The sequence below is a fragment of the Phodopus roborovskii genome, unplaced genomic scaffold (genome assembly GCF_943737965.1).
Source record: "Phodopus roborovskii unplaced genomic scaffold, PHOROB, whole genome shotgun sequence".
Taxonomy (NCBI): Eukaryota; Metazoa; Chordata; class Mammalia; order Rodentia; family Cricetidae; genus Phodopus; species Phodopus roborovskii.
The window spans coordinates 2036031-2063689 of NW_026125264.1; the positions used below are offsets into that span (position 1 = coordinate 2036031).

Consider the following 27659-nt stretch of genomic DNA (forward strand, 5'->3'; position numbering starts at 1 on the left):
CAAGCCTCCAATCAAATGCTTTCATTTATGAGTTGCCTTGATCATTGTATCTCTTCATAGCAAAAGAACAGTGACTAAGACATGGCTTTGTGCATGTGTGTGTGTACATGGACATGTGTATACATGTGTGCCAGTGTTCACGCAGAGGACAGGACATCTTGCAGAAAGCTGCTTTCTGCTTCCATCATGAGTCTCAGTATCAAGTCATCAGACCTGGAGCCAAGTACCTTTCCTCCTTTCCCATTTTTCCAGACCTGTGGATCTTTACTGAGAAATTGACATTTGAGGTTTCTGGCATGACTTTTCTTCCTGAGCATCTTTCTGCTGTACACTGCCAAAAGTTGTCACTCGAACTGGTTTAATAAAATGCTGTTTGGCCAGCAGAGGAAAAATATAGATGGCACAGTCAAACTAAGAATTCAGGTAGGAAGAAGGCCAGAATGTGGTGATATATTATTTATGACTTCCTAACACTTGACTGAAGAACAGAGGCAAAGCAGACGAGCCAGTAGATCTTAACTCTACCAAGCTGAAATGGCAGTCTGGTACCCATGAATCCTGAGAGGCAAAAGCTCGCAGTTCTTGTCTCCTCCTCTTTCTCAGCCCAACCATATCCTCCTGTCTCTGCCTCCTTAGTACAGGGATTAAAGGTGTGTGATCCCAAGTTATGAGATCAAAAGTGTAAGCTCTGTTACTTTTTGCTCTTGTGTAGGCCTTGAACTCAGAGAAATCCCTCTGTCTTCTGAGTCCTGGGATTAAAGGTGTGCATCACAGGCTGGGCTGGAGAGATGGCTCAGCCTTTAAAGGCTAGGCTCACAACCAAAAATATAAGAGATCAGTTCCCATCACCCACAGCTGTCTCTCCAGCTACCAAAGAAAGTGTACCACCACTGGCAGACATCTATAGCTTGTGGCTAGCTTTGCTTTCTGAATCCTCAGGCAAGCTTTATTAAATCATAAATACCACAATTATCACCACAGCAGAGTTCAAGCAACGTGGCAAATAGGTAAGAATTATATGTTAATGTAAATGTAAGAGTTAGGCAGTAACAAGCTTGAGCTATTACCGGCCATGCATTTAAGTTTCCTTGTAAGTTATTTGGAAAGTGTCTTCTTGTTATTTGGGAGCAGGAAGTTGGAAATGGAAAACTCTGCCTTAATTGTTCTATTTTTAATGAACACCTCACTCTTTTGTTTCGTGCTGGCCTGTCTTAGAATTCTTTTCTATGTTGAAGCTACAAATCTTGCCTAAGTCATGGTTCCAGTATGAGGTCACTGAGAAGTGTGGAGCTGTGTCTGTTCCAGTCACTGATATCCCCACTTGTGCTGTTTCTGACCCTGCAGCCTGGAAATCCTCATTGTTGAAACCACCACTGTAGCCACAGGCCTCCTTATTGCCCAGACTTCAAAGCCAGGACGGCTTTTCTCCTGGATCTCTTCCAGGATCTCCAAGAGTTTGGGCATGAGCTCAGTGCCTAGGTACAGGAAGGAGGCCTTGTGGTTCAGTTCTGAAACCAAACACCAATGTGATCCTCCACTTATGACAACAGAAATTTCCCCCCCCACCTGATAAGGTAGTTTTTTGAGGGCTTACAAAGTACCATCTGCTACTTGGTGCTTTACTTCATTAATGTTATAGTAATCCATCTCTAGTAATCCAGACAGTACTGTTTTGTTGGTTATTTTGTTCGGTTTTTTGTTTTTGTTTTTGTTTGTTTTTTTTTTTTTTTTGTCATTGAAACAGCATCTCATTATTTGTAGCTGGACTGGAACTCCTACACAGGCCAGGCTTACATGAAACTTCTGGCAAGGCTCCTGTCTGTCTCAGAGGGGAGAAGTGCACTACTAAGTATGGCCAGCCACCCCTCTCCCTTCTCTGTTCATCACTGCATCTAGCTCTTGGGAGACTAACCAACAAACATTATACAGCCTGGGGATGTAACTCAGTGGCAAAGAACATGGCTAAGCATGGACAAGGTCTTGGGCTACATAAAGCTCCACACCAATCCTAAAAGCCATAGCAAACACTTGTCAATATTTTTGCCATACAGTATTTCTGTGTGGCACCTGGCTGTTTTAAACTCATTCTGTAAACCAGGCTATCCTCAAACTCAGAGATGCTGGAATTAAAAGCATGTGCCACAACTCAGAACTGTATGTTTTTAGGAACAGTCAAGCTGAATTGTGGCACATGCCTGTGATCTGGACACCTGAGAGGTGGTGGAAGCAGGAGGATCAGGAGTTCAAAGTCAACCTTGGCTTCATACAATTGGAGTTGAGCCTGGACTACATGACATTCAACACACACACACACACACACACAAAACACACCAGACAGAAATAATCATCAGGTCTGTGGTCCCAGCTATTCAGGAGGCTGATGTCAAAGGATCCCAAGTTCATAGTACGCAGGGCTACTAAATGAGTCACCTGTTTAAGGCCATCCTAGGCTACAAAAGTGACTACCTAAAAAACAAACAAAAATGAACTAGTCACCATGGAGATTGGTATGTGATGTGAGAAAACTTTCCTGGTTTTTTGGCCTCAAGCAATTTAGGGTTGGCATTTCCTGAACACTGTGGACCCAATCACAAATGTTTTATCTGTTGTAATTTCCCAGTAGAGGGAAAAGAAAACAATTCCCTTAGGGGAGGTCGGTCCCATCACAAAGTTTTCTCTTTAATAGCTTTCATATTTGGATGTTTTGCCTGCATGCATCTGTATAGTACATGTGCATGGTCATTAGAGGAAAGAAGGCACTGGGATTCTTGGGGACCAGAGTTACCATTTTGAGTGACCATATGGGTACTAAGAACCTGGGTTCTATGCACTGTTAATTACTGAATCATTTCTCCAGTGTTTCAGGGAGGAGGATGTACCTGTGAGTGCAGGTACCCAAGCAAAGCAGAAGAGGCAGAAGAGGTTAGGCCCCTGGAGGTGGTTACTGGCAGTAGTAAGCTACCAGGTACGGATACTGAGAATTGAACCCATGTCGCCAGCTAGATCAGCACATGCTGTTGTCTGCTGACCCATCTCTCCAGCCCCTCACAAAGTTTCCTTTGCTTGGTATTTTACATTTATTTATATACAATGGGGGAGGAGCGTGGGACTGTGCCATGTATGTGTGTAGATCAAAGAAATTGATCTCAGGTAGTCAAGCTAAGCAAGTGTCCATACCCACTGAGCCATTTTGCTGGCCCACAAGGATTAAAAAACATATTTTGGTCTGGAGAGATGGCTCAGTGGTTAAGAACACTAGCTGGTCCTGAATTCATTTCCCAGCACCCACTTGGTGGCTCAAACATTTGAATTGGTGTTCTTTTCTGACCTGAAGGGATACATGCAGACAAAATACTATAGACATAATAGATCTTTAAAAAAATTATTTTGTATTATTGTTTTTTTTTGGGGGGGGGGCATTGTTTTTGCCTGCCTCTGGATGTTCTTCCAGAGAACCCAAGTTCAAATCCCAGCACCCATATGGCAGCTGATAGACACCCTCTTCTGTGTACCATGTGCCTGGCAAAAAACTCACACACCATAAAATACAACTAGTTTTTTTTAAGTCTTTCTGAATTCAAGCAGATCAGGTGCTAAGTACAACCTGGTTATCCTGGGTTTTCGTTTGGGCCATTATTATGGGCCTCGTCTGCATGTTTTTTTCCTTCCTCTCTTTTTTATTGTCCAGACTGGAAGGATGTGCTTTACTGCTAGCTGTCCTCTTGATCTTCCTTGACTCTTCCCACAGGTAGAGGATCTGAATTACAGAAGGGGCTCTGCTTTGGTCAATTATAGCAAATTAATGCCATATGTAACAATCAATGATTGAAGACCAGACAATTTTTACAGATAAACTTAAATTGGCCATTATACTAACTTTCATAATTATGATAATTAATAAAGAATGCTTCAAGTGTGAATATTTATTTTTGCCATGGTTTTCTTATTGTTAAGATCATGTGATTCATCATGTTAAGGTTTTACTCACAATGTAGCCCAGGCTCTCCTAGACCTCACATTGAGGCACCGGCTGTGGGATTAATGATTTGGGATAGTATAAAACCTGGCAATAGACCAAGCTCCATGATATATTTCTCCTTGCATGGTAGCACATATTAGCAGATGAAACACAGGAAATTATAGGGAAATACAATTTTAATCCAACAGAAAGGTAAACTCTAGGCATCTATTATATTTCTGCCTAAAACTTAACAGGAGACAACCTGTTGAAACAAGGCAGCTTCCCCACACTTGTGACACCATTCCAGTTACAAAAACAAAACAAACCTTTAATGAAATTATTAACCATGAAAATAGAAGTCTGAGTCATAAAAAGGTGTATAAAAATCCCCCAAATGTGTCAAGGCTGTCCTTTTTCCACAAAATAGCACCAGTAATTAGAGTAAAAGGTGTTTAAAAAAAAAATCCACTGTGACAGCATTTCTGAAATGCAGCTTCCCTCATCTTCAGTGATGCCCTAAAAAAGAATGCCCCTTAAAAAGACAATATGTCATAGGGTAAAAAGGGGTTAAAAATCTCCAGAAGATCCAAATTTCTCACTATGGTTTCCCCATCATCTCTTAGATAGGGGGAAATAATGTACTTCCAGCCCTAGCTTCTCATAAAGCATTAGAGGACCATACTTTTCTGGGGACCTGAGCTGATGGAGAAGGGGGGAGGGGTTCCATCATTTGGAAAGAGGGTGTGGCAAATAGATTAGCTAAACTCCCTCCTTCATGTCCCTCACACATGGAAAAGGGGCCAACCTCCCCCTTCCTGAGCTCAAAACATTCTATCTATTCCAGTCTTCTTGAGGATTAGCTACATGGGCCCTTGCCCAGGGAAATCTTGGGGGAAATATCCCTGAATGTGATGATGACATCATCCCTGCTGACATCATCATCGTGGGAAATGCTACAAGACCAACAGGACTCCAGCCCTTGTACCACACAAGGGAAAGGTGCCAGTAAGAATTACGTCATAAACTTCACCTTTTCATCTTCTACTATCCCTAGGGAAAAGTTAAAAAAAAAAAATTCTGGCCCCTTGACCTTGTTGATCTGAGCCCACATTTGCTAGCATCCTCTAGCAAATATGGAGACAGGTTACTTAAAAACAAAATCAAGTGATTTTGCAGCATTACCCTGAGTACTGGGAGAGCCCTCGTTTTGGTATGTTAGCCATCACTTCTGACTGATTAACCCAGGCGGGGAAAAAAGCCATCTTACTATCTACTTCAAGTTTTAAAGTTTCAGGATAAGAAAACATGAGCACCATTATTGGGCTACTCTAAGCAGCCAGTTCTGAGTTGTGCACATGATGGGAGCACCTTGGCTCCCCTGCAAGGGCCAGGAGGCTCTGCTCCCACTGAGCAGGAGAAAGCTGAGGTACACAGTGAGGTGAGGCCCCAAACAGGTGAGCTAAGAAAGGGGTGAGGTGAGATGCCTTCAGGGAGGGGTGGCTCTGGGGACCTGGCTCAGACCAAAAGTACCCCAGTCCTGGGTAGAACTATTCACATGCAAAGTAGTCCTTCAAGGGGGCAAAGAGGTGTCTGATGACTGGCACACTCCAGGACCTTCCCAGCAGCTTCTGGCGGGCACCACGGCCCATGTTGGACACATCCGTGTAGTGTGCAGGAAAGCCGAAGATCCTGAGTACAAAGCAAAATGACACGTGGTTAGAGAAGGGCCCATGCTCCCAGCACATGTAGATCAGCTGTGTTCTGGAAGTCCAGGCCTAGGAAAGCCATGAGGCTTCAGTCAGGACCATTGGGCTCAAAGGAACCTTCTAGACCACCAGTTCAGTTGTTAGCTCACTGGTTGTTATCCACACTGGGACTGTGCTCCTTATATACCACGCAAGGATGCTTCTTAAATTAACCCATAAATTAGCTCAGTCAGCCAGCAGACATGTATCTAGGACCACTCTTAAATGCATAGCGTGAAATGGTCTATGAATGATCTCCAGTCATAGATTTGGCTTGAAAACATGAGCAGTCAAGCATTTGTTTTCAGGGGGAAGAAACAAAAAAAAGATTTTAAATGACAAATACAGAGGCCTCACAAGATGCCAGCTCTTTGATAGCCAATTGAGCATATGTCCACACACAGCACTCTCTCAAAATGTGAGAGAAAAATAATTCCAGAGCTTGCCCAAGGTACTTAATCGGAATGCTGAAGAAGATAAAGACAGAAGCTCAGTATTAACAGGCTTTTGAAAGCTGTGGAGTTACCTGTAGGAATTCAACACTCCAAGGCCAGACCGTGCTACTCCAGGCATCTAACAAAGTACCAATCATACCTCAAAAACCACTTTAAACTTTCAAATTCCAGAACAGGCTGTACACCATGAACATAATAACAGTGTCCCCAACCTGTGGCCTAGAAACCTTTGCAGAAGAGGGTACTGACACTGTTAAGAGCCCAAAGAGGTTGATAATATCCTGACACTGTTACCACACAAAAAAAGGGGGCAGAGGCACACATGAACTCATAGTATTATGATGGCATGCAAGAGGCCAGTTCAAGATCCTACCATACAGTGGGGGAAGGTAGGAATTTAAGTATTAGGGAAGGGGTAAATATGCTCAAAATTGAAAAAGAACTTACTGGTAAAAACTATGGCCATGGTGACTCACATTTTTAGGCATGGGAGTGCCTAGATTATAGTGAGTCACTGATGAGCCAGGAGATTAGAAAAGAAACGAAATATGGAATTATTAACTTCGTGAAATAATAAAAAATATCTGGAAAAGGGGTCAGGTAATCCTAGCACTCAGGAAGCAGAGGCAGAAGGATGTTTGTGCATTTGAGGTCAGCCTTGTCTAGAGTTTGTTCCAGGACAGCCGGTTTCAAAGAGCCAAGATAAATAAATAAAAAATAAATAAATGGGAGGATGATCTGTCTGAGTTCATGGCCATCTACATAGCCAACACTGGGACAGGCATAACTGTCTCATCTTCTCCCCCCTCCCCAAAAAGGACAACAACCAAAAATGGCACAACTGAAATCAAAGACAGGGCTGCTCTATACACCAAGAAAGAGATGAGAGAGACCGGGGAGAGAAAAAAGCACTGGAGCTGAAATCTGGGTATAAAGTCGGAGTTTCCGTAGCTCCCTCATTTAAAGCAGATTCTGGGACAGGAAAAAGGCAGGGAATGCAGACAGGCACCCACTGCCCTGCCTCTCTCATCCCATTTTCCTTTTCCTGCATTTGTTCCCATGGCTTCCCTCTCCAAGTGCAGCTCACCTTTCGAGCTCAGTACACCATAAAATATCGTCCTTGCCATTCATGACTACGGGTAAAAGCTGGTTTTTCCCCTGTCTGATGGAGTTCGACTTGGTGGTTATTGTCTGTACTTTCTTTAACTGGAGAACAAAACAACAGCGCCAAGTGAGCACGGAAGGCTTCCAAGTGGAGTCAGGCTCAGGGACATCCAGAGGGCAGAGGACAACAGGCATGAGTTTGGAGAGGTGGCAGGGACAGGCATACACAGAGAGAGGACAAAGAGACTGGAAGAGATTCTTTATGCTTCCCACAAATGCCACATACATCTTAGCCAAAAGTGACCATGAAGGATCACATGGTGGTCAAGACACCAGTCACTGATCAAGGGGGTCATTAAGAGCAAAAACCACCCAGACTCAGAATGGCCAACCACAGCTTGAGCAACAGGCCTTTGCTTCTCGCAGACATGGAGGAGCAGGCACCAGACGCCTTACTGTGCATCTGTGACTGCACAGCACACAGCCCTTTGCAACAGCATCCACCTCTGTTGCCACTGCAAAGATTGCCTGCAGCACAGCCTCTATGCCTCCAGCATTAACCACTGCAGAGCACGGCCACATTTTCTCACCGGGATTATTTACCAGGAACATCTCCTACTCTGTACTTGAAGAAGAGACAGAACAGTTCTGTGGGGAAAGAGGCCCAGCACCAGGAATCTGTGAGAGAGTGAGCAGGAGCCATGTGGATAGAGCCAAGGTCACAGTTTTCCAGAAGGTTCAGAACAGAACACTCAGCGCCTTACCTTTGCTGTCCTACTGAACTCCAAGCAGTCCTGCAGCTCGAGCTTATCATTCTTTGAAGCTATCACAGGCCTGGGAACAGCCAAAACCCGTTATTCTCCAGCATCTGCCCTGGAGGTCTAAGGTAGACCTCACAAGTCAAATGAGGAGAGAACCTAGCTTTTCAATTTAATTTTTAAAAACTGTGTCCCCTGTATGTGTAAGAACACCACATGCAGACATGGTCCTCTTAAGTGAAGAGCTTATAAGCCTCTAGACCTGAGGTTATCCAATTCTGACCTGCCACTTAGGTATTGGGAGCAGAACCAAGAGCAACAAGCGCTCTGAACTGACAGTTCCTCAGCCCCAGGATCTGCTTCCTAATTGTACTTAGGTAATGATCAAGTCACAAACATTGGATGAAAACCATCCTGGTGAGAGCACAAGGCTATGCCAAAGTACCTAAAAGCCACCCATTACCCACAGGTAGTATAGTGTTGCTACCACTGAATGACATGCATTGAGAGGGAACCAAGTCCTCTTTCTCCACTGTTCCACATAGGCAGCACTGTCACTTTGGTCTAGACTACCATGGACATCCTTACAATGAGACATGCACCGCTAGAATGAGACCTCAGAAGGCTAGTCTAGTAATAGTAAATGCCACCCTCCCATGAAAGTGACTGCTCCCTCTAAATATGACCATCTGACCAGCAGAGACATGTACCTAGAAGCCATGAACTACGGCAGCCCCATTAGAGGCCCACATACCTGAGACATCACAAAGGAAGCAGTTTAAGGAAAGAAATTACACCCAGCCCTGACAGCCTTCCAGCCACCCAATGACAAATACCATTCTTTTCCTTTTAAACTCCTTTTGTGAGTGTAAACCTGAGAGCAAGAGAAAATGAACAGAGCAAAAATCTGTGCAGATTCAAGGATCCACACAAACCATGCACACAGGTAGAGGAGCATAGGCAAGTCTAACCCCAGGTACGCCATAGTGGAGTGTCCACCAACATGGAGTTTTCAGATGTTCACAGCCCTCACAGGCACACACAGGCACAACCTAGATTTAATTCTCAGATTGACTGATGGATGATAACCCATGAGATACCAGCTACTGAAATCTGTCTCCACCTAGACCTCAAATGCTCACTCTTCTTTTACCACAAGCTTGCTGGAAAATAGTCTCCAGTTGCTGACATGAGAGGATGATCCCCACCACTGCCATCGTTTATCTTTCTGCCTTCTTCCTCTTTTCCTCCCGCTAGACAAAGTATGCGGTACCGTGTTTAGACAAAATTACTTATGCCTAAACCTGCTGTTTAGTTTCGTTCCAAGGTGTTCCCGACTTAATACTGATCTTGAAACTTCTATACAGAAAGCCAATTCAGAATCCTTTGTTCCTCACAGGATGTTCATCTTCACACAGCTGTATTCCTTCTGGGAACCCTCGTTCCCATTCCCATTTGAAAAGCTACCTTCACAGCCCTGAATATACCACCTGTCTTCCTCGATAGCTTGTCCACTCCATTAAGAGCCATCAATAGTCTGCCATGGAACAGGCAACACATCATCAATGGAAGAGTGATGTCTAGGTAAATTAGCACGGGTATTTGCATTTTCATTAGCAAGGTCTTGAAAGCAAACATAAATGAGATAAGAAGGCCCCTAGAGTGATTGCTTGTGTATAAAGTGTTGGTTCATGATTAAAGGGTGGGAAATACTATCTGAGAAAACTAGAGGGTTAAGGTTCAAAAGCCACGCTCTTACTATTTATAAAATAAATTGATTATGCATATGAAAGTATTGTCTGCATTTATTACCTCTGTGTCACATGCATACCCTCGAAAGACAAGAAAAGGGCATCAGATTCTATGGAAACAGACACTACGACCAATAATTTATACATGGGATGCCATGAACTTATTAAAACTTCTTTGTGCAGAGAGGACATCATCTTTTGGCCAAATTACAGCCTATAGAATGGGAAAATATTGTAGCAATTATATATCTAATACAGGGTTAGTATCTAGAATATATAAAGATCTACAGAATGGGAGGTAGAAGTAGTGAACTGCAACCTCAAAATCTAAACTATAAACAGCTGAGACAGACTTAAAAAATATTCAGGATTCCTAGGCAACTGAAAGTATAAGTTATAGGTGAGCAGCAGTGGCATGAGCCTTTAATCCCAGCACTTGGTAGGCAGAGGCAGACAAATCTCTATGAATTTGAAAGTAACCTGGTCTACAGAGTGAGGTCCAGGACAGCCAAGGCTAAAAGGAACCCTGTCTCCAAAGGGGAATAAAAGGAAAGAAAACTGAAAAAGACCAAAAGATTAAGGAAGAAAAGTGCCAATTATAGCAGAGATTTCATCTTACGACAGAATGGACAAGATGAATACAATTGATAGCTCATGGCAGCAAGGATGTGGACAAAGGGAAAATGTTAATTATTGCTGCTAGGCGTGTAAATTGGTTCTGGAACCATGTGCAGTATGGCACTTATTCAAGAGGTTGAAAATGATCGGACACAAGACCCAGCTATACCACTTTTGATGATATACCCAAAGGTATGTCATCCTAAACTCTAACAGAGCGACTTGCTCGCTTTTAATTTTTAATGGCCAGAAGTTAGAAACACCATAAATGTCTATAAATCAATAGGAAGTGAAAGTAATTCATTTACACACCGAAATTTTTATCTGTTAAGAAAAACAAAATAGCTGGGTGGTTGTGGCAAATGCCTTTAATCCCAGCACTAGGAAGGCAGAGTTAAGTGAGTCTCTATGATTATGGAAGGAATAAGGAAAAGAAACATACTGAGTAAAATAATCCAAACACAAAGGTCCAATATTTCTATCCTGCTTTATATGTACATAGTAGCTTTTGGGGCTTTAATACGTGTGCTACAGCACAGCAGAATTTAGGTATACAATAAGATGGAAGAATCCAAAGAAGATATAGAATATAGTGATATAGATAAAAGGAAAACTATAATAGGTGGATTAAATAGGGAATATGAATAGGGAAAAAAGATTTTTTATGGTTTGTCTGCATGTGTTACTTGCATACCATATGTATTCCTGGAGCAAGCGGGTACCAGACCATGAGTTACACAGGGCTGTGAAATGACCCAGAAGATCGCAAGGGTAGCAGGTGAGCATAAGCGCTGAGCCACCACTTCCACAGGCACCACGCTACCAGAACGACTCAGCTATGCCCACCCACTGGTCACCAAGGGCCTAGTCCAGGACCCATTTCATCTTAGGGACAGGAGAAATGCCTCTGATGTTCAATGTTTGCAATAGCAGACTGAGCACAGAGGAACCTTGAAAAATATTCCCCTAGAACTAGAGCAAGACAGCTGCTCTGTGCTCCCGTTATTCAGAGCACACCAAAGCCATGACCTTCTAGACAATGATTCTCAACCTTCACAATGCTTTAATCCAATTCCTCAGGCTGGAGAGATGGCCCAGTTGGTTAAGAGTGCTTGCCACTCAAGCAAAGTTGATAGTTTCCATGGACTCTTAGACACATGTAGTACACATAAATTAATGTAAAAAGGCCCAATTAACATAATACAATACTTATGGTTGTAGTGACAAAGTATTTCATTGCTACTTCCTGACGGTAGTTTTTGCTAGTTATGTAAATATCAGATACACTGTGAAAGTGTCATTGGGTGTACCCAAAAAGGGATCACTGCCCACAGATTGAGAATCAGTTGTTTAGAAAGTTGGAATGTCAGTCAGACTTTGCTGTCTATTATCTGTCAGGGCTCTTACCTATTCATCCCAGGCAGGTTGCCCCAGAAATACCGGGCCCTGTGAGCAGCAGAAACCTTGATGGCGTCAATCATCACTGGGTTACACTGCAGGAAGAGAAGGGGAAATGCTAGAGAAACCTCAAGACTTAGCTGGAGCTGTCACTCAGCCCACATTTGACCTGTCGGGTGACAAGCCTTTCTTAGCTAAAGAGGCAAGGAGACAGACCAGTTCCCACCCAGAGGTTGCCTGGAGGGTTAGGGTAAAGATGACCGAACCTGCCCAAGTTGATTCATGTGAAAATTCTGTCTGCAGAAGTTTGTACAGGCAATGTATGCAGGCCTAACCAAGGGTTCAAGAGAACTCTATCATTTAAGGCTAGATAAATGATAGAGCCAGCTGTGGTGATGCACACCTGTAATCCCCGCTCTCTAGAAGCAGAGACAGGAAGAGTAAAGGTTCAAGGAAAGCCAGTGCTACGTGAGACCATCTTCAAAAAGAAGCAGAGGCAGCGGGGTGGTTCAGGAGGATTGGGTGCTTTTATGCTGATGCCCAGAGTTTGATATCCAGAAGCCACATTGGAGAGAATGGACTCCAAAGTAATCCTGTGACCTTCAAACATGCAGCATGGCAGGTGTGCCTGTGTGCACACATACAAAAGAAAGCTTAGAAATGAAGGGAAACACACCAAGAACTGGAAAGACAAAAGCCTAGTAGTAACTGCCCCACAGACTTAAAACAGCCATTATCAGTACAAACAGAAGGTAGAAGTGCCAACTAACATGGATGGGGTGATGATCAAAAAGGCTGCCCAACCGTTCATCCTTAGATCTGGCCACACCGTCCTCTAACCAGGCAATCATTTCCGCAGCAGTGTTAGCAGTGCCTTCCCTGCCTAGGCTCCCCTGACGGTCCACTTACCGCCAAGAATCGGGAGATGTCTTTCTTGTCGTTAACCTTCATGGCCACCACATTCTCAAACATCCAGAAGAACGGACGATTGTCGCCCTCCTTGGGGCGGGTATAATTCAGCAAATGGTAGAACTCAAAGAAGAGTCTGCCGGTGCCCTCTATATTGGTTAAGAGCATTGGAAAACACAGGCAATCAGGAGCATAATCACTTCATACCTCATCTTTCCCAAAAGCAGGCGTTTTCCAAGGACACAGCAGTAAAGCCTGTACCTGCTGTGCCCTCTGGAATTCCAAACAATATAATGGGGGGGGGGGGTACACAGAACCACTCATTCTCCTCACCATACAGGCCTTTCCTGGCTGGATTGACATTGGAGAGGTCATTGCATGGACTTCCGCCAATCACCAAGTCAAAAGGGCCCCACTCATCAATCTGAGGGGAAAAAAACAAGAGTTAGGATGCACTTAAGGAAGAACTGAATCCTTGGGTTCTGGGAGTGGGGGGCAGGGGAAATCCTCAATACTAAAATCACCCTTGTCACCACTAAATGAATGACCCCAGACATCTACATGCTCATCATGTTCTAATAGAACTAAGTAATCTTGAACCATACCTCAAACTGCCCTATTTGCACTTCTTTCTGAAGTGTCCACAGGTATTCCCACCTGCAACCCGGGACCTGAGGAATGGGGCCAATATGCCTTGAGACCAGGGAAGGATCAATGTATAGAGCAAGGATAAGCAAGATGACATGAACTCCAGGAAAAATGCCACCCTCACATTTTTCTTCGTGATTTTCCTGACGTCATTCACGTATTTGATTTGGCCTTCATGCTTAACAGTTCCCACAGCGATGGACTCTGTACACACTTCAGAGGCAACGTACTTCTCCACTTTGATACCCAGCTCCTTGAGCACCAGGTACCCTGTGAGGGATCAAATAGGAATGTAAGGACAAGAGGCCAAGTGCAGAGCCATCAGCCCCACCCACGGTGTCCTCCTGAAGCGCACTGAAGAACCCCTTACTCCATCACTGTCACTTCAGGGTGTCTGTGTAGACTCAGGGACCCCAGAGCATTGACAGTGTTGGCTATGGTCATTCCTTCTATGTATGGGACATCTCATAAAAAGGGAAGGAGACCGGATTGAGGAAGGTAGTTGTTACCTAATTGACCATATACATAAGGAAAAGTTTAAAAAATGACACACATGACATTCTAGCTACTTCTCTTCTCAATTGTCGCAAGAGAGACACCTTTAGCCTGCCTAGAAGATTCTTTCATTGCCCCAACAGAGCATCCTCAGGTAAGACTCACCTGTTGCAATTCCATCAAACAGGGACAGGACTCTAATGGGCCTCCTCCTGGCTGCAGGAATTGCTGGGTACAACTTGGGTGGCTCCTGCCAGATAAGCAAAGAGTGAGGCCTCAGAGTGTCCATCTATCCTCCTGTGCTAAGAAGCATCCATGGGAACTGGTAAGAGTATTGGGCACAGGCTGACCATTCTGTCCTTAGATGGGAGGCACAGCTGCCTCCTACAGATGCACAGAGCCAGATAGATAAGGAACTTGGGTGCTAATGGCCAAGGCCTGAGAACAGAAAATGAACTCCTACATTGTGGGAGCAACTGCCCACACACTCAGACATTTCCATCCTGTTCCCTCCTCAGAAGATACTGGAAGGAAGAATTGTCTGCTAAAGGTGTAGACGAGCAAGGGCTCTCAGCCTCTGACAGGTATAGGCTCTGTGAGGTACAAATGCAGAGATGAATCTTGCTGCACATTCCCAGCTGGCCTTGACCTCACTATTTAACCCAGGCTACCCTTAAACTCATCACAAAGCTCGTGGCTCAGTCTGTGCTATGAGTCTAGCCTTTGTCACTATGCTTATTACTATTAACTTTGGGGGGCTGTTTTGACACAGGATCCCAGTAAATAAGTAGCCATGATTGGCTGGGAACTCTCTTGACTGACCAGGCTGTCTTGAACTCAGTGATAGGACTGCTGGTCTCCTACATTCTGAGATTAAAGGCCTAATCCGTGCTTTTACAGATGCACAGGATTCCAGATTCTCAGGGTCTGTAATTGTACGGGACTGTACAGAGACAGAGCCTATGGCTTACGAATTCTTCGAGGTCAGGATCAGTAGTGAAGAAGTCTTGCAGGCGCACGTTCCAATCCTTCCTGCGCCTGAGGACCCCATGGCAGCGCTGTGGAAGGCACATGTAGCAGCTCCAGGGTTCCTGCAGCTTGGCATCCTCAGCTGTCCCTGTACCCACCAGCACCTCCAGACACTCCACACAGAAGCACCTGTGCCAGAGCATCCAGAGAGAACGGGATCAGGGTTAGCAGGCCCAGTTAGTTCCGCAGGGCTTGATCCCCCTGCCTGATGCTCAGTGGGGTACAACTGAGGCGCTTGGCCATCTTGTCCAGTCTCCATGGAAGGACACTCACCTGCAGCAGCTCGTGTTGCTGCACAGAAGCAGCTCTCGGCCCTCGCAGCACACGGTGCAATAGGACTGATAGCCGTCCTCATCATACATGTAGAAGAGCTCCAGAAAACGATCCTGACCAGAGAGAAGCCCGTGAGACCTTAGACCTGACCTCAGCCAGGCCTGGCTAGCAAGCTGGCTGGGGCCCTAGCTGGTGGCCCGGGGTGCTCTTCAGCGACAGTACATGTGAGCTGATGCCTTATGGAGGGCCTTCTCTGCTGCAGCACTGTCCTGGGAAGCTGTTCAGTAGGGCCTGGAGCAGGAACTGTGCTGGGGGCCTGGCTGGGAATGGATATGGTGGGAGGAAGGGGCAGGAAGACTTACCCTGCAACTCTGACAGAGGCCACCCTCAAAGAGGGGGTGGAAGGATACAGGGTTTTTCCTACCACAGGACAAGCAGCGATCTGAGAGAAAGACACAGTGTCAGAGTTTATGGAAATCAAGAGGATAACATCTCCTTAAACATGACAGTTCTGAACCCCTGTATCAAGGACTTAGCTCTTGTAAAATGATGTGTTTGATTTAAATGTTATTAACAGAAATCAAGAAAATTGAGGTACACATCAGCAATGGGTTTGCATAGAAACAAACACAACAAAGTCTTGCACCAATGGTAACTGCAATTTGCTTTGCAGATGACATGACAAGTGCCAGTGAGGTAGCATTAATGTGCCCTCAAACTCCCAGCTCAGTTCTACCTTAAAACAATCAGCTTATTTTTAACTACTTGGGTCTAATACCAGGTCTGAATCTATTTGTTACTCAATGTGACCTTTATACCCCTGAATCTGGAAGCAAAAGTATGGGATACTCCTGGTCAGTACGGTCTACATAGTCCCACGGGAGCCAGGGCTAAGTAGAGATTCTAAGGAGGGAAGGATGGATGGATGCATGGCAGAAAGATAAGATATAAGATTTTTTTTTAAAAAAAAAAATAATAATACAGAGACTGTCCTGTTAGGAGAGAGTGGGTGACTTCTACATGGGAGCCTGTTCTGTGCCACCAGCTTTACAGGAGGAAATAATTACAGTGCTGTGCCTCTTTCATTGATGATTTTACACTTTACTTGTGTTTGTGCACAGCTGCCCTCATTCAAACTATGAAACTTAAATTTTGGGTTTCTTCCACCATTATTTGGTTTAATACTCACTCAGGGTGTGTGTGTGTGTGTGTGTGTGTGTGTGTTTGTTCACACTATATTCTTGAAGAAAGAAATTCCCATGATAAGTCAAGAGAACACTAAGTGTGTTAAGACTTTCTCCTCAAAATCATTGGACAGAATGTGTATCACTTGTCCCTGGATATCTCTTGTCCATTGCTTCTCTTCTTATTTGTTTGTTTTGAGACAGTGTTTCTTTGTATAACTTTGTAGAACAGGCTGGCATTGAAGGAAGAGAGATCTGTCTGCCTCTGACCCCTAAGTGCTGTGATTAAAGAAAGTCATGTGTCATCCCTGTCTGGCAGATTCTTCTTTTCTTGCCCTGTCCTGTATTTCCTTGTAAAAACCCATGACTGTCAAAGGTGACTTGTATTTCTGGGAAAATAATCTGAGGCCTTTACCCTCCCATGGGAAGCACATAACCCTGTACCATATTCATGAATCCTTGACATCTTTCTCAACAGGGCAATCCTAATGTTACAAACCAAGCTTTTAAAAACTATTTGTACTCAGTCTTACATGTCAAGAGACAGGGCATCTTCTTGACCTGGGATTGTAGGCTGTCTTACGTACATCAAGCTTGGCTTTTTCCCATGGTTTTGGCAGGATGATTGCAGATAATATTTGAGCCACCAGCACTTTACTGACATATATTACCTCCATTCAAGGACAAAATTTCTCAACTACCTCTAAGAACTAAGGAGAACGAAGTTGGGAAGGCTAATAGGAAGTTTCTTACACATTCAAAACTCCAATACGTTGGTTTTGACCCAAAATGAATGCAAAGAAAAAATAGTTACTGAACAACAACAAAGTAGTTCATGGAACGCTCAAGGTACCAATGCTGGCCAAATTGCCCACCACTACCCCTCACTCAGCTCATCCTGTTCCCTACTGTGATCTCCCAGGTCAGTAACTCCAGGGGAAAAAATCTGATTCTGTTAAACATGGGTACAGGAATAGGTCAGGATGTAGGACAAGACCCCGGGGTCTGTATTAAACCCACACAGAAAGCCAAAATCAGGCTAAGACGGGCCTGGGGCACCCCAGAAGGAAGGGCTGGGGAACAACAGTACCTTCCAGATTGACCTTGTTGTTGGTGACATCAGAAGCCATTCGTTCTGTTGAGGCAAGAGGGACAAGGTGTGAGATGAGGTGGGGATGTCTCTCCTTCCCCAGGCAGCCATGCAGCACTGTATCCCACAGCACAGTGGTCCCGAGGACCCGCTGCTCCTGGTATGCACCATGCATGGCCAGGCCTTTCAGCACACGACCCCCAAATCACCTCGGCTCTCATCATCCTCCCCTCGGTCTTTCCCACCATAGCTGTTTGTCTTGAGGCGCTTGGGTGGGGGATAGGACTCAGAAGCAGCAGAGTCATTGGTTGTGCGTCTTCGACCTTTGTTCTCTGGAAGGTAAGGAGGCAGATTTGACTGAAGGTCTAAGAGACAAGGCGGCCTAGGACAAAACCATGCTTTGCCTGGGATCCAGCTGCATCTAGAGCAGGGGACCATGATGGGTGTAGAGAACCCAGAGGGGAGCCCAGAGCAGAAGCCAATTCAGAGCTCCTCTCACCCGGGAATCAGGCCATGGGGTTTACACATCTGAATGTGTAAGAGAGTCCATCCTTCTAGAGTGAGCCCAGAGCAGTGCTGGGTCACAGCTGCAACTGAGGTTCCTACAGTGATGCACACCACAATGCCAGATAAACAATCTTATAATATTAGTTCATATGAAATTAAATTAGGTGATGTTTATCACCAATACATAAGACATCACTTAATACTAAAATATTTTCATTTATAATAATTTAGAATGGAGATCAACCATGTAATATTTCAGTTGTTCTATTACTAGAAAATCATTAAGTTATAATTTTTTAATCCTGAGTGTGACAGTACATTCCTTTAGTGACAGCATTCAGAATGCACAGACAGGAAGTTCAAGGCCACCCAAATCTACATAGAAGGTTCTACAACAGTAAGGGCTATAATAAGACCCTGTTTAAAACAAGTATTTTATTTTGGCTCACATTCTCATGTTTTTATACTGACTCATAATAGAAATGATTAAATTTGACTCATCCAACTAAGGAAAGAATTTTTTTTTTTTTTTTTTTTGGTATTCCATGACAGGTCTTCTTGGTATAGCCCTGAATGTCCTTGAATCAGCTCTATAGATCAGGCTGGCCTCAGACTAAAGAGATCAGTCTGCCTGTGACTCCTGAGTGCTAGGATTAAAGGCATGTGCCATCATGGCATGGCAAGGAAATAAAATTATAAACCCATCAAATTCCCTAAGGAGGGTATGTATAATGACACACTCTGATACCCAAGTGCAGCCTGGGGTATATAGTGAGGCCCTGTCACAAGATCAAAAACATGGCCCTTGAGATAGCTCTGTGTGTCAATGTGTTTGCAGGGTAAGTCTAACAATCTGATACCAGTCACCCAAGCATTAATTAGAGACTAAACTCTGATCTCTGTCTCCACAGAAAAATAAACACCAAAACAAAGATAAATATTTAAAAGGTAACAAAATTCAGAGAACCTTTGATGACAATGACAAAGTGACAATTTCCAGTGCTTATACATGTCATTATAATGTTAAGAAACGAGAGAAGGCGATATTCCAAAGAGTGTAGAAGGTTGGATGTGCACCCGTGGTTAGCCTGAGGATCAGTGAGGGTGGGGAGTGAGGGTGAGGGATTCACATCAGCTTAGGAGACTTGATTCTTCTCCACTGAGCACTGTAGATGCCATGAAGTTGCAGGACAGAGCAAAGAAAATAAAACTCAAAGATCGTGAGGGAATACCGTGTTTCCTGGGTTCTAAGTTCCTACTGTCTGCACGATGCACCTTCGACTTATTAACCACTTTTGCGGGAAAACAAAACAAAAACATTCCATTAGATATAGGGGCTGGCTGTTCGCTTACACCCTTCACTTCATTATGTTGAATCATATGCATATTCAGGGAAATAAGATACCTGTCAAAATGGCAGAGAGCCAAATTCACTTTATTTTTTTATTTCAAAGAAAAACTGGCCACAAAGGTAAAAGATGAATTTGGATATGTGGAAAAGATTAATTCCACTGCACATACCCATGGCAGCCATATGGCCAAGGAAGCCTGACAAGGCAGGTGATGGCCCTCAAGTTCCCAAAGTTTTAATAACAGCCCTGAGGTCCATAGGATAGAAGTAGTCCTTCCTTGAATTGACACAATGAGTGCTGAGGGTACCAGTGTGCCTGAGGTCTACACCATCAGCAGAGGTATATAGATTCATTCCCACCTGGTTGCTTGTTATTCGGCTTGAGGCCCTCGATGCCAGTGGGCTTGAAGCCCCCGTGGGCCCACTCCAGCATGGGCTTCAGCTTGTCCTCCAGGGAGTCTCCAGGGCTGCTGGGGAAGGTCTTGCCAGCTCGCACCCTGGCTTTCTGCCAAGACACAAAGGTAATGTCTATCCATGAATGGGGAGCAGGCGAATGAGGTATGTGCCAGGGTGAACTCAGGGATTCCTCCTGCTAGGGCCAGCATTCCCTAAACACTGGTGTCTTTCAGGGCTACACAGCTGTCTTGGGCTGTTATGTGACAGGTGTCTGCTTTTGAGGGACAGGTAAGGAAGCAATAGGAAGGGTGGCAGATATCTTGTCCTATAGGCACCAGTTATGTTCAGATCCCTGAAAGAGACTGATTAAACTGAGATATTAAGATGATCACTGCCATGTCCAATAGCTTATCTGAGAAGGCTACCCTTGGCTATGTCTTCTGAAGGGATGTAACAAAGAGAATCTGTACATGGCACAAAGGTGGTTAGGATTAGAGGGAGCCAGGGGTAACTATGTTAAGTCAGAGAAAACTAGCCACTGCCTCCTCTATGGTTAGAAATCTTGTGCATAGGTAGGTAAAAGGCCATTTATAATGTGACTATGTGACCGCACAAGTCATGAATCATCCTGTCTTACCTAATACCCGTATTAGCAACTTAGTGATCCCCTTATAACCAGTGAAACCCAATCCAAGGTCAGACCCTGTTTTCTTGACATTCTAGCAGGACACCTTCTACTAGATTTCTCTCAATTGGTTTCTTCTGCCCTGCCTAATGAGTGACACCCTAGATAGCACCCACACCCATGTTACCTCCAGAGTGTGGTACATGGCCTTCCTATAGGAAACCAGCTTATTGAAGGTAGGCAGGTTAAAGTGCTGGCTGAACAGCCCAAGGGCCATGAGCTTGTCAGCAGAGACCTAGGAGAGAAAAACATAACTATGATTGACCCATATCTGACATAAATGTGCACTGTGTCATCCAGGACACAGTGAAGCAGCAACTTTCAGATGCCAGAACTGAAGAAAAGGGCAAAGGAGAAATGACACACAGCTAATTTGAGCACGAGAAACGTCAGATGTGGGTAAGGAGATTTCAAGCAAAACTATATCTTCAGTGTCACGCACATGTGTACATACATGTGTGTGAACAGAATGAACGTTCCTGGTTTCAGTCCTGAAATTGTCCATGCTGTCATCTTCCTACCTGAGTGTCACTCAACCAATCAGTGAGTTCCCACTGTGCTCAGGTTGGACATAGACGTGAGTCCTTAATAGTTGCAATAACTGTAGAACTTATGTCTTAATTCCTAAAGGCATTGTTCGTTTTGTCAATGCAGAAATAAATTATGGGTGCAAAGATAAAATTGGCATGACAAGGACATGCCAGCTGTTTGATTCAACATGAGCAGAACACAGGGGTTGCTAAATAGGCCCTGGTTGCCTTTTGCCATACCATGGCACATTGTAAGACCATCCCACAATCCTATCATCTCCATGCTACCTCTTATTGTCACCTGAGCCTGTCTAAAATGAGTACATTGTCTCACTGGATCAAATCAATAGCAAATATCCCTGTGGTTTGATGCATAGACCCAAGTCACAATTCCTCCTGCTCCCTCTGCTGTTGAGACAGGACAACTGCATGTAACCTCTCAGAACAATCTCCATGTTCCATTGTTGTTCCCCACGGAAATGTAGGATATACTTCAGGAAAAGCCACAGAAATCCGGAATGAAAACTTGAAGTGGAGTGGTCCCAAATGCCATGTCACTCTGACCCCTCCTGTCTGTGGCTGGGAATTGGCCTAACACTGATTAACATTTCTAAGGAAACCCCAGGAGATCCACTCTGCAGCCCTGCAAGCCAAACCAGAAACAATTCCAAGAGCATAGTGGTTGCTCCTCTAGAGGCTTGGGTTAGATTCCCAGCACCCAGATAGTAGCTCATTACTGTCACCAAGTCCAGAGTCAAGATCCATGGGATCTGAATATCTGAAATCCCTCTTCTGAACTCCAGTGATGTACAGAAATACATGCAGAGAAATAACCATACAGTTTTAAAAAAAAATCTCAGAACATGTGTTTAACAGGCGAGTCAAATGGGGACTAACAGGATGGGAGAACCTGCCTAGCAAATGTGAGGTACTTGGATCCACAGCACTTCAAAGACAAATCTATGCTGAGAATATCCTTATTATAAATATTAATTTTAAATGCTCATTCTTTTCAAATTTAGAAGCTCATACTGCCTTTTGTTTTTATTGAGATGGGGCTTCACTGTGTAGACAAGGTGTATCCAAGGTATTTTTCACAACACCAATTGTGTGTGTGTGTGTGTGTGTGTGTGTGTGTGTGTGTGTGTGTGTGTGCGCGCGTGCAGGGGGGATACACAGAGGCCATCACAGGACATCAGAACCCTGGCACTGGAGTGACAGACAGATGTGGGCAATTACCTCTGTAAATGCTACACCATTTCCTTGCTTTCCAGTAGACAAGTGACAGGTATGGCTGCGCACACTTTTGAGTCCCATACCTCAGGAGGCAGAGGCAGGCAGATATGAGTTCAAAGCCAGCCTATTGTACATACTGATATACTGAGTTACACTGAGACCCTATCTCTAAGAAAAAAAATAAGCAGCTTATCTCTGATCCTACAAGCAGGCATCTAAGACTTGATGACTTTTCTTACTCCAGTCCCTGCACCAAACTTACTGCATCCTCGTACCAAAAGCTGACCTCAGAGCCACCCCAAGAGGAGAAACAAGGCCTCAGGCATGAAGGGCCCACCTTGCCATGGACTCACCTCAGAAAACTTGCCGTCACCAAACCACTGTACCCATCGCATGCCAGGCATGGCCTGGCGCTTGGAGGTGGCTTTCCAGGACACCACCATGGCAGGCCACCAGGAGAAGCCCTTGATTTTTCCCCACACAAGATCACCGATTCCAAACTCTTTATCATCCTGGAAAAAGAACCAACAGAAAGAAAACAGTCATCAAGGCAGGTGACCCTAAGAAATTCCCCTGGCTTAGGACAAGAAAAAACTGTTGGCCATACAATGTGATGCATGAGTTTGAGAAATAGCTCAATGGCACATACAAAAAGGTGCCCAGGAAAAATAAGTAGTTTTTAGTTTTGTCTTTTTTTTACAACTCTTAGTGTCTGGAGGTGTGTCCATATTTGACTGTATGCAGACACACACGTGTGTATCATCATTTTAGACGTCTGTCCTCCCCGACATTGAACTCAGGTGAGGCTTGGTGCCAAGTGTCTTTTACCACTGAGCCAGCTTACCAGCCTGAAAAATAAGTTATGAAAGCATAAAGAAGCCCATGGTCACACCTGAGTACATGTTCCTTGGGATAACGGCTTCTTCCTAAAGGACTGAACTGTAACTTTGCTTCACAAAAAAAGAAGCATCACACAGGACTACCTCAGAAGTTATTCTGAAGCAACACAAAATTTGGCTTTGCCTAGGTGCATACATCCACATGTAGGAAATATCAGTCTCAATCCATTAAATACACTCCAGCTCCTCAATACACACAGTGTGAGAGCAAACTATTGCAAACCCACTTTACATGCCTGAACAGGATCAAAATTTCTGTCATAAATTAATGTCATAAATATAACTTGTTTGCTTGCTTGCTTGTCTCATTATATAGCACTAACATGGAACTTCTATGTAGATCATGATTGCCTCTGCCTCATGGGTTTTATGATTAAGTATGTATGCTATAAAACCATCTTTTTTAAACCACAGAAATAAAATACCAATTGGTTGTGGCACACACCATTAATCCCAGCACCTGACTGAGAAGCAGAGACAGGAGGATCTCTGAGTTTGAGGCCTGGCTGGTTCTAAGACAGCCAGGGCTGTTAAAAAGAGAAACCCTATCTCAGAAAAACAAAAGGAGACAAGGGGGCCTCCTTATGTTTTCTTTCCCCTGTATTTTGGGTCTTGTGCAATCTGGGACAAAAATCCCTTCTCAATGGTACCTGGTACTCGGGGCTGTCTCCATCTTTGCTCTCTCCATCTAGCTGTGTGGTATCCATGCTCTCCTGGCTCCAGTCAGTGGATGGGGTACTGCTCCTCTGAGGCGTCCCTTCTTCTTCTGTGAGGTCAATACTGCGGTAACTCGCAGGGGATGACCACGGTGTGCTTGCTGAAGATGAGGCTCGTCTTCTCCGAGACTAGATAGAAAGACAAGACTGAGACCTAATGAAGCAAAGCAGAAGGAGGTGCACAGATAGTATCTCTCAAATGGTCCCCAGAACCAAGAATGAAAGAGTAAACCAGCACCCCAGAAGACAGGGTTACAGTGACAGGCACTGGCAGCCTAGAAGAGACAATAGTGTGAGCAATGACAGGTAATGATCAGACTCTGAGCTGACCCAGAGAGGGTGGGGTCTCTGGGTAACTGGCTCCTGTGCATCTGGAAAAAGAAGTAGAATGTGTTGGGCCTGCTGGGATTGGCTCAAGACAGCAGGTAAAGGCAAAAGAAACATGCATGGTAGACACCAGTGGCTTTCAGCTCATCTCCAAGCTGGGCCAGAGACCGAAGCAATTGGGAACTCTTGACTCCTCAAAGTAGTGCTAAGCACAATGAGTCAGGAAAGAAAGATGCGAGATCCTGGAAAGCAGGTACACGTGGAGAAAGCACAGGTTATATGCACACATTGGCCAGTGTTGTGCAGATGAGGGAAGCAGATCTTTCAGAGACAGGACCAACCCTGGTAGCTGGGAACTCCACGGGGTACTCCTGCACACGGTGGCGGCCCTGGCGGCCTCGCGTGATTCTGGGGGAGGCTCTTTGCCTCTCCAGGCTGGAGGTACTGTTGTTATTTCGGGTTCGCACCTGAAAGTAAGAAAGAATAAACACCAGGCCTTAGGTGACTGGGCACAGGGTTCCAATGAAGGCTCCCAAAAGGATTGGGCCTTGAGGTAGCCTCAAGTCAACCTGAAGTGAAGAAGACAATTGGATATAAACTCAGGGATCCCTTTAACAAAGGTATATCTTTAAAGGGGACAATCACACTGGCCCAGGTCACAACAATGATTTGACCCCCTGAATTGGAAGCAGCAAATGGAGAATAAGCAATTGTTTACCTTAAAAGCTCAATTCACTCAGAATGGTGTGCACTTGCCTGTTGCTGCCACTTATTACAATTCTATTCAACTGATGGTTAATCACGTGTGGCATCACGTGCTTGTAATTCCATCATTTCAGAGACTGACTTCAGATACAAGTTCAGCTTAAAAGCAGAGTTGTTATAACTGGAATCTTCTATGTGTAAGATGAGGAGAATACAAATTCACAGAAGCTGATATTATTATAGTAGATGCCATGCTCTGAACTGACCCTATTGAGACTTTCCACTTCAGTAACTCTTCGCCTGTTTTTTTGTTGTGACTGATGTTTGTTTTGTTTTGTTACAGATACAGTATTATTGCTCCCCAGTCCCTGTATAAACTCACTATATATCAGCCTAGTCAATGTTTTCTTAGGCCAAGGCATACACTTATAGAAGAAAATGACTCACATAAGCCACAGGGAACTGAGTCAACCACCCAGGAAACTACAAATCAATCACAGTAGTCACAAACAAACTTGTTATCTCTCACGGGAAAGAAATGACACGCTGAATGAATAAGATACCAGCAATGACTAGGGTTAGCAGATGTTTTCTAAAGGTCAAATCATATGAGAGTTGTGAACCGCAGCCCCACACATAGCCAGGTAGGTGTGATAGTGCATGCCTACAATTTGTAACTACAAAGGCATGTCAGAGGACTACATTTAAGGTCATGATGCATGCTCTGAAGACTGGCCCTGCCAGTGACTTAAGAGACTTGCCAAAATCTTGCCAATCCTTTATTTTGGACCCCAGAGTCTACATGCTGAAAGATTACCAACTCTCATAAGCTGTCCAGTGACCTACACATATCCAACCCACATAAAATCAAATGTGTCCAAAAATTTTTTTTGAATAATTGTCTAAGCCTTATTTTCTATGCAGGTCTAAGTATGTTGGGAGGTGCCCGAGTCAGCAGGTAGGACTTACAGCTGGACTTTCAGAGGGTGACCTGGTCTCCTTGGTCTCACGTGTGAGTTTTGGCATTAGTAGAATGTCTGAGCCATCCCCATCTTCTGCCTCCCCATCTCCGGCCAAGTCCTATGGTAAGGAAAAAAAAAATATACAGAAACATTCTTACATTGACATTACCCTAGGAGTCCAAAATACAACCTATAATCAAGTTTTTCTCTAGTGAAATTTCAATCCTGCCAATCACATGTTCACAAGTTCAAAATGGCTTGAAAACATAAATCCCAGGCCATCAGCAAGTTATGGAAATGAGACTAATGCAGACCAGGCATCCTCAACGTATTCACAACACACATGAGAGGACATGAGACAAGGGGTTTGCTGAGGCTACCCTGGTTTACAGTGACATCCCAGCCATCCAGATACTTTCTCAAACAAGCCAAACGCCAAACACACCACGGCCAAGGTAAACTTTTGCTCTATTTGAATACTGATTACAGACAGGAAGAGTCAGACTTTCCGGTGGAGAATTCCATTTGTCTTGTTTCTCAAGCAATCAGCACTAAGGGAAAGGTATAAAACCAAATGAAGAGAAGAGATGATGGTACCTGAGTGTAACTCAGCAGGTTGGAAACCTCCCTTTTTGACAGCCGTGAGCTTGATCTGCGGCCTGTAAGGAAGATTTGGGAGTCCACATTTGGGAAACAGGACAATGGTCACCACCCTGGGAGTGGCCATGCTTTAAAATGCTTCCATCCTCAACATTCCATCATTTTAGGAAGCAAGTGTACCTCATCACTTCCATGAACTCACAGGGCAAAGTGACAGGGCCTGGCTCATGCCTTCCTCTCTACAAGCTAAGCATTAACATCTAAGGAGGAAAAGAAGCCCATTCCTTCATAGTCCATTCCATGAAACTGGTTGATACTGGCTACATTTCAATTGTTCCCATTGGCCAAATAGCTCTTGGGGTAAACAGGGAAATAAGCCACTTTTATCCATTTCCTGAAAGTCCTAATAGACATCGTAGATGTCAAGGACAAGAAGGGACAATAGGAAGTCCCCAAACAGTGGGGGAGGACTACCAGGTAGATTGGGAACTTCTAAGAGGAAGAGGCAGCATCTCCTGATCATTATGAAGCAAGCCCCTATCAACTGAAGAAAACCAACATGCTGGTGCCCACAGAGACCTGTCATGAAACTTGCTATGTCAGAGCTTTGACACCCACCTCTGCTCTCTGGGGTGCTGGCTGACTCTGTGCAGATTGCCTCCAAGACAGGGGGTGAAGGAGCATCCTTAGTATCTGAGGACTGGTCACTACAGTTCCCATTGACGATGACACATTCCTCACCACCGCTGGCACCCTCTTCTTCATTCAGATGTCTGCTGTCTCCCTTCATTGTTTCCTGTTGGGAAAAAATGGGATAAGTAGAAATGGGGGCATGAAAGAGCTGTATATTCCAAGGTTCATACCACAGGTTCTCTATTCCCAGCCTAAGAGATCCCACCTAATTAATCTGAGGCTGATAGTCTATATTCCCACTAGACTCCTCTCAATAGCCTATCCGCTCACCAAATTTGGAGGCTCAGGACTTGGTTCCACAGAGCTGACTAAGGGAGCTCACTGCCCCTGATACCAGGCCCAAGAGGGGGAAGATGGTGCTAAGGCTAGGGTCTAAGGCTAGGGCTGCTCTGCAATTGGCCAGCCCTTCAAACAATGCCATTTAGGGCATGCTTGCCTGGACCTGCTTGAGACAGCCTAAGTTCCCTTCTGTCCCTGCCCAGCCTCTGCAGAGCCTCAAGAAGCCAGTGCACCCTTTTCCCTCACGGCCCCTTTGTTTGCTCTCTCTCCAGGTCTCCTTCCCTCTGCCCCTCCTCTCAGACAGGCTTCTCTCTTCTCCATAGCAGCACAAGACCCACCCCAGCCCATCCTCTGG

At 44.6% G+C, this 27659-nt stretch overlaps 1 protein-coding gene across 1 annotated transcript; it reads right to left on the reverse strand.

Moving 5' to 3' along the window:
* Positions 1-4602: 4602 nt before the first annotated feature.
* LOC127228350 (DNA (cytosine-5)-methyltransferase 3B) lies at positions 4603-27319 on the reverse strand. Its single transcript, XM_051192996.1, has 22 exons — positions 27296-27319; positions 26951-27128; positions 26330-26391; positions 25740-25850; positions 24407-24532; positions 23673-23867; positions 22477-22635; positions 20485-20592; positions 19637-19781; positions 17628-17750; positions 17419-17463; positions 15507-15586; positions 15145-15257; positions 14814-15000; positions 14008-14092; positions 13472-13617; positions 13033-13123; positions 12700-12848; positions 11800-11885; positions 8030-8099; positions 7249-7367; positions 4603-5650 (listed from the first exon to the last, which is right to left on the reverse strand). Exons 2-22 carry the CDS (start codon positions 27120-27122, stop codon positions 5509-5511), a joined length of 2514 nt encoding a protein of 837 aa, XP_051048953.1. The 5' UTR covers positions 27123-27128; positions 27296-27319; the 3' UTR covers positions 4603-5508.
* Between the last annotated feature and the right edge of the window lie 340 nt (positions 27320-27659).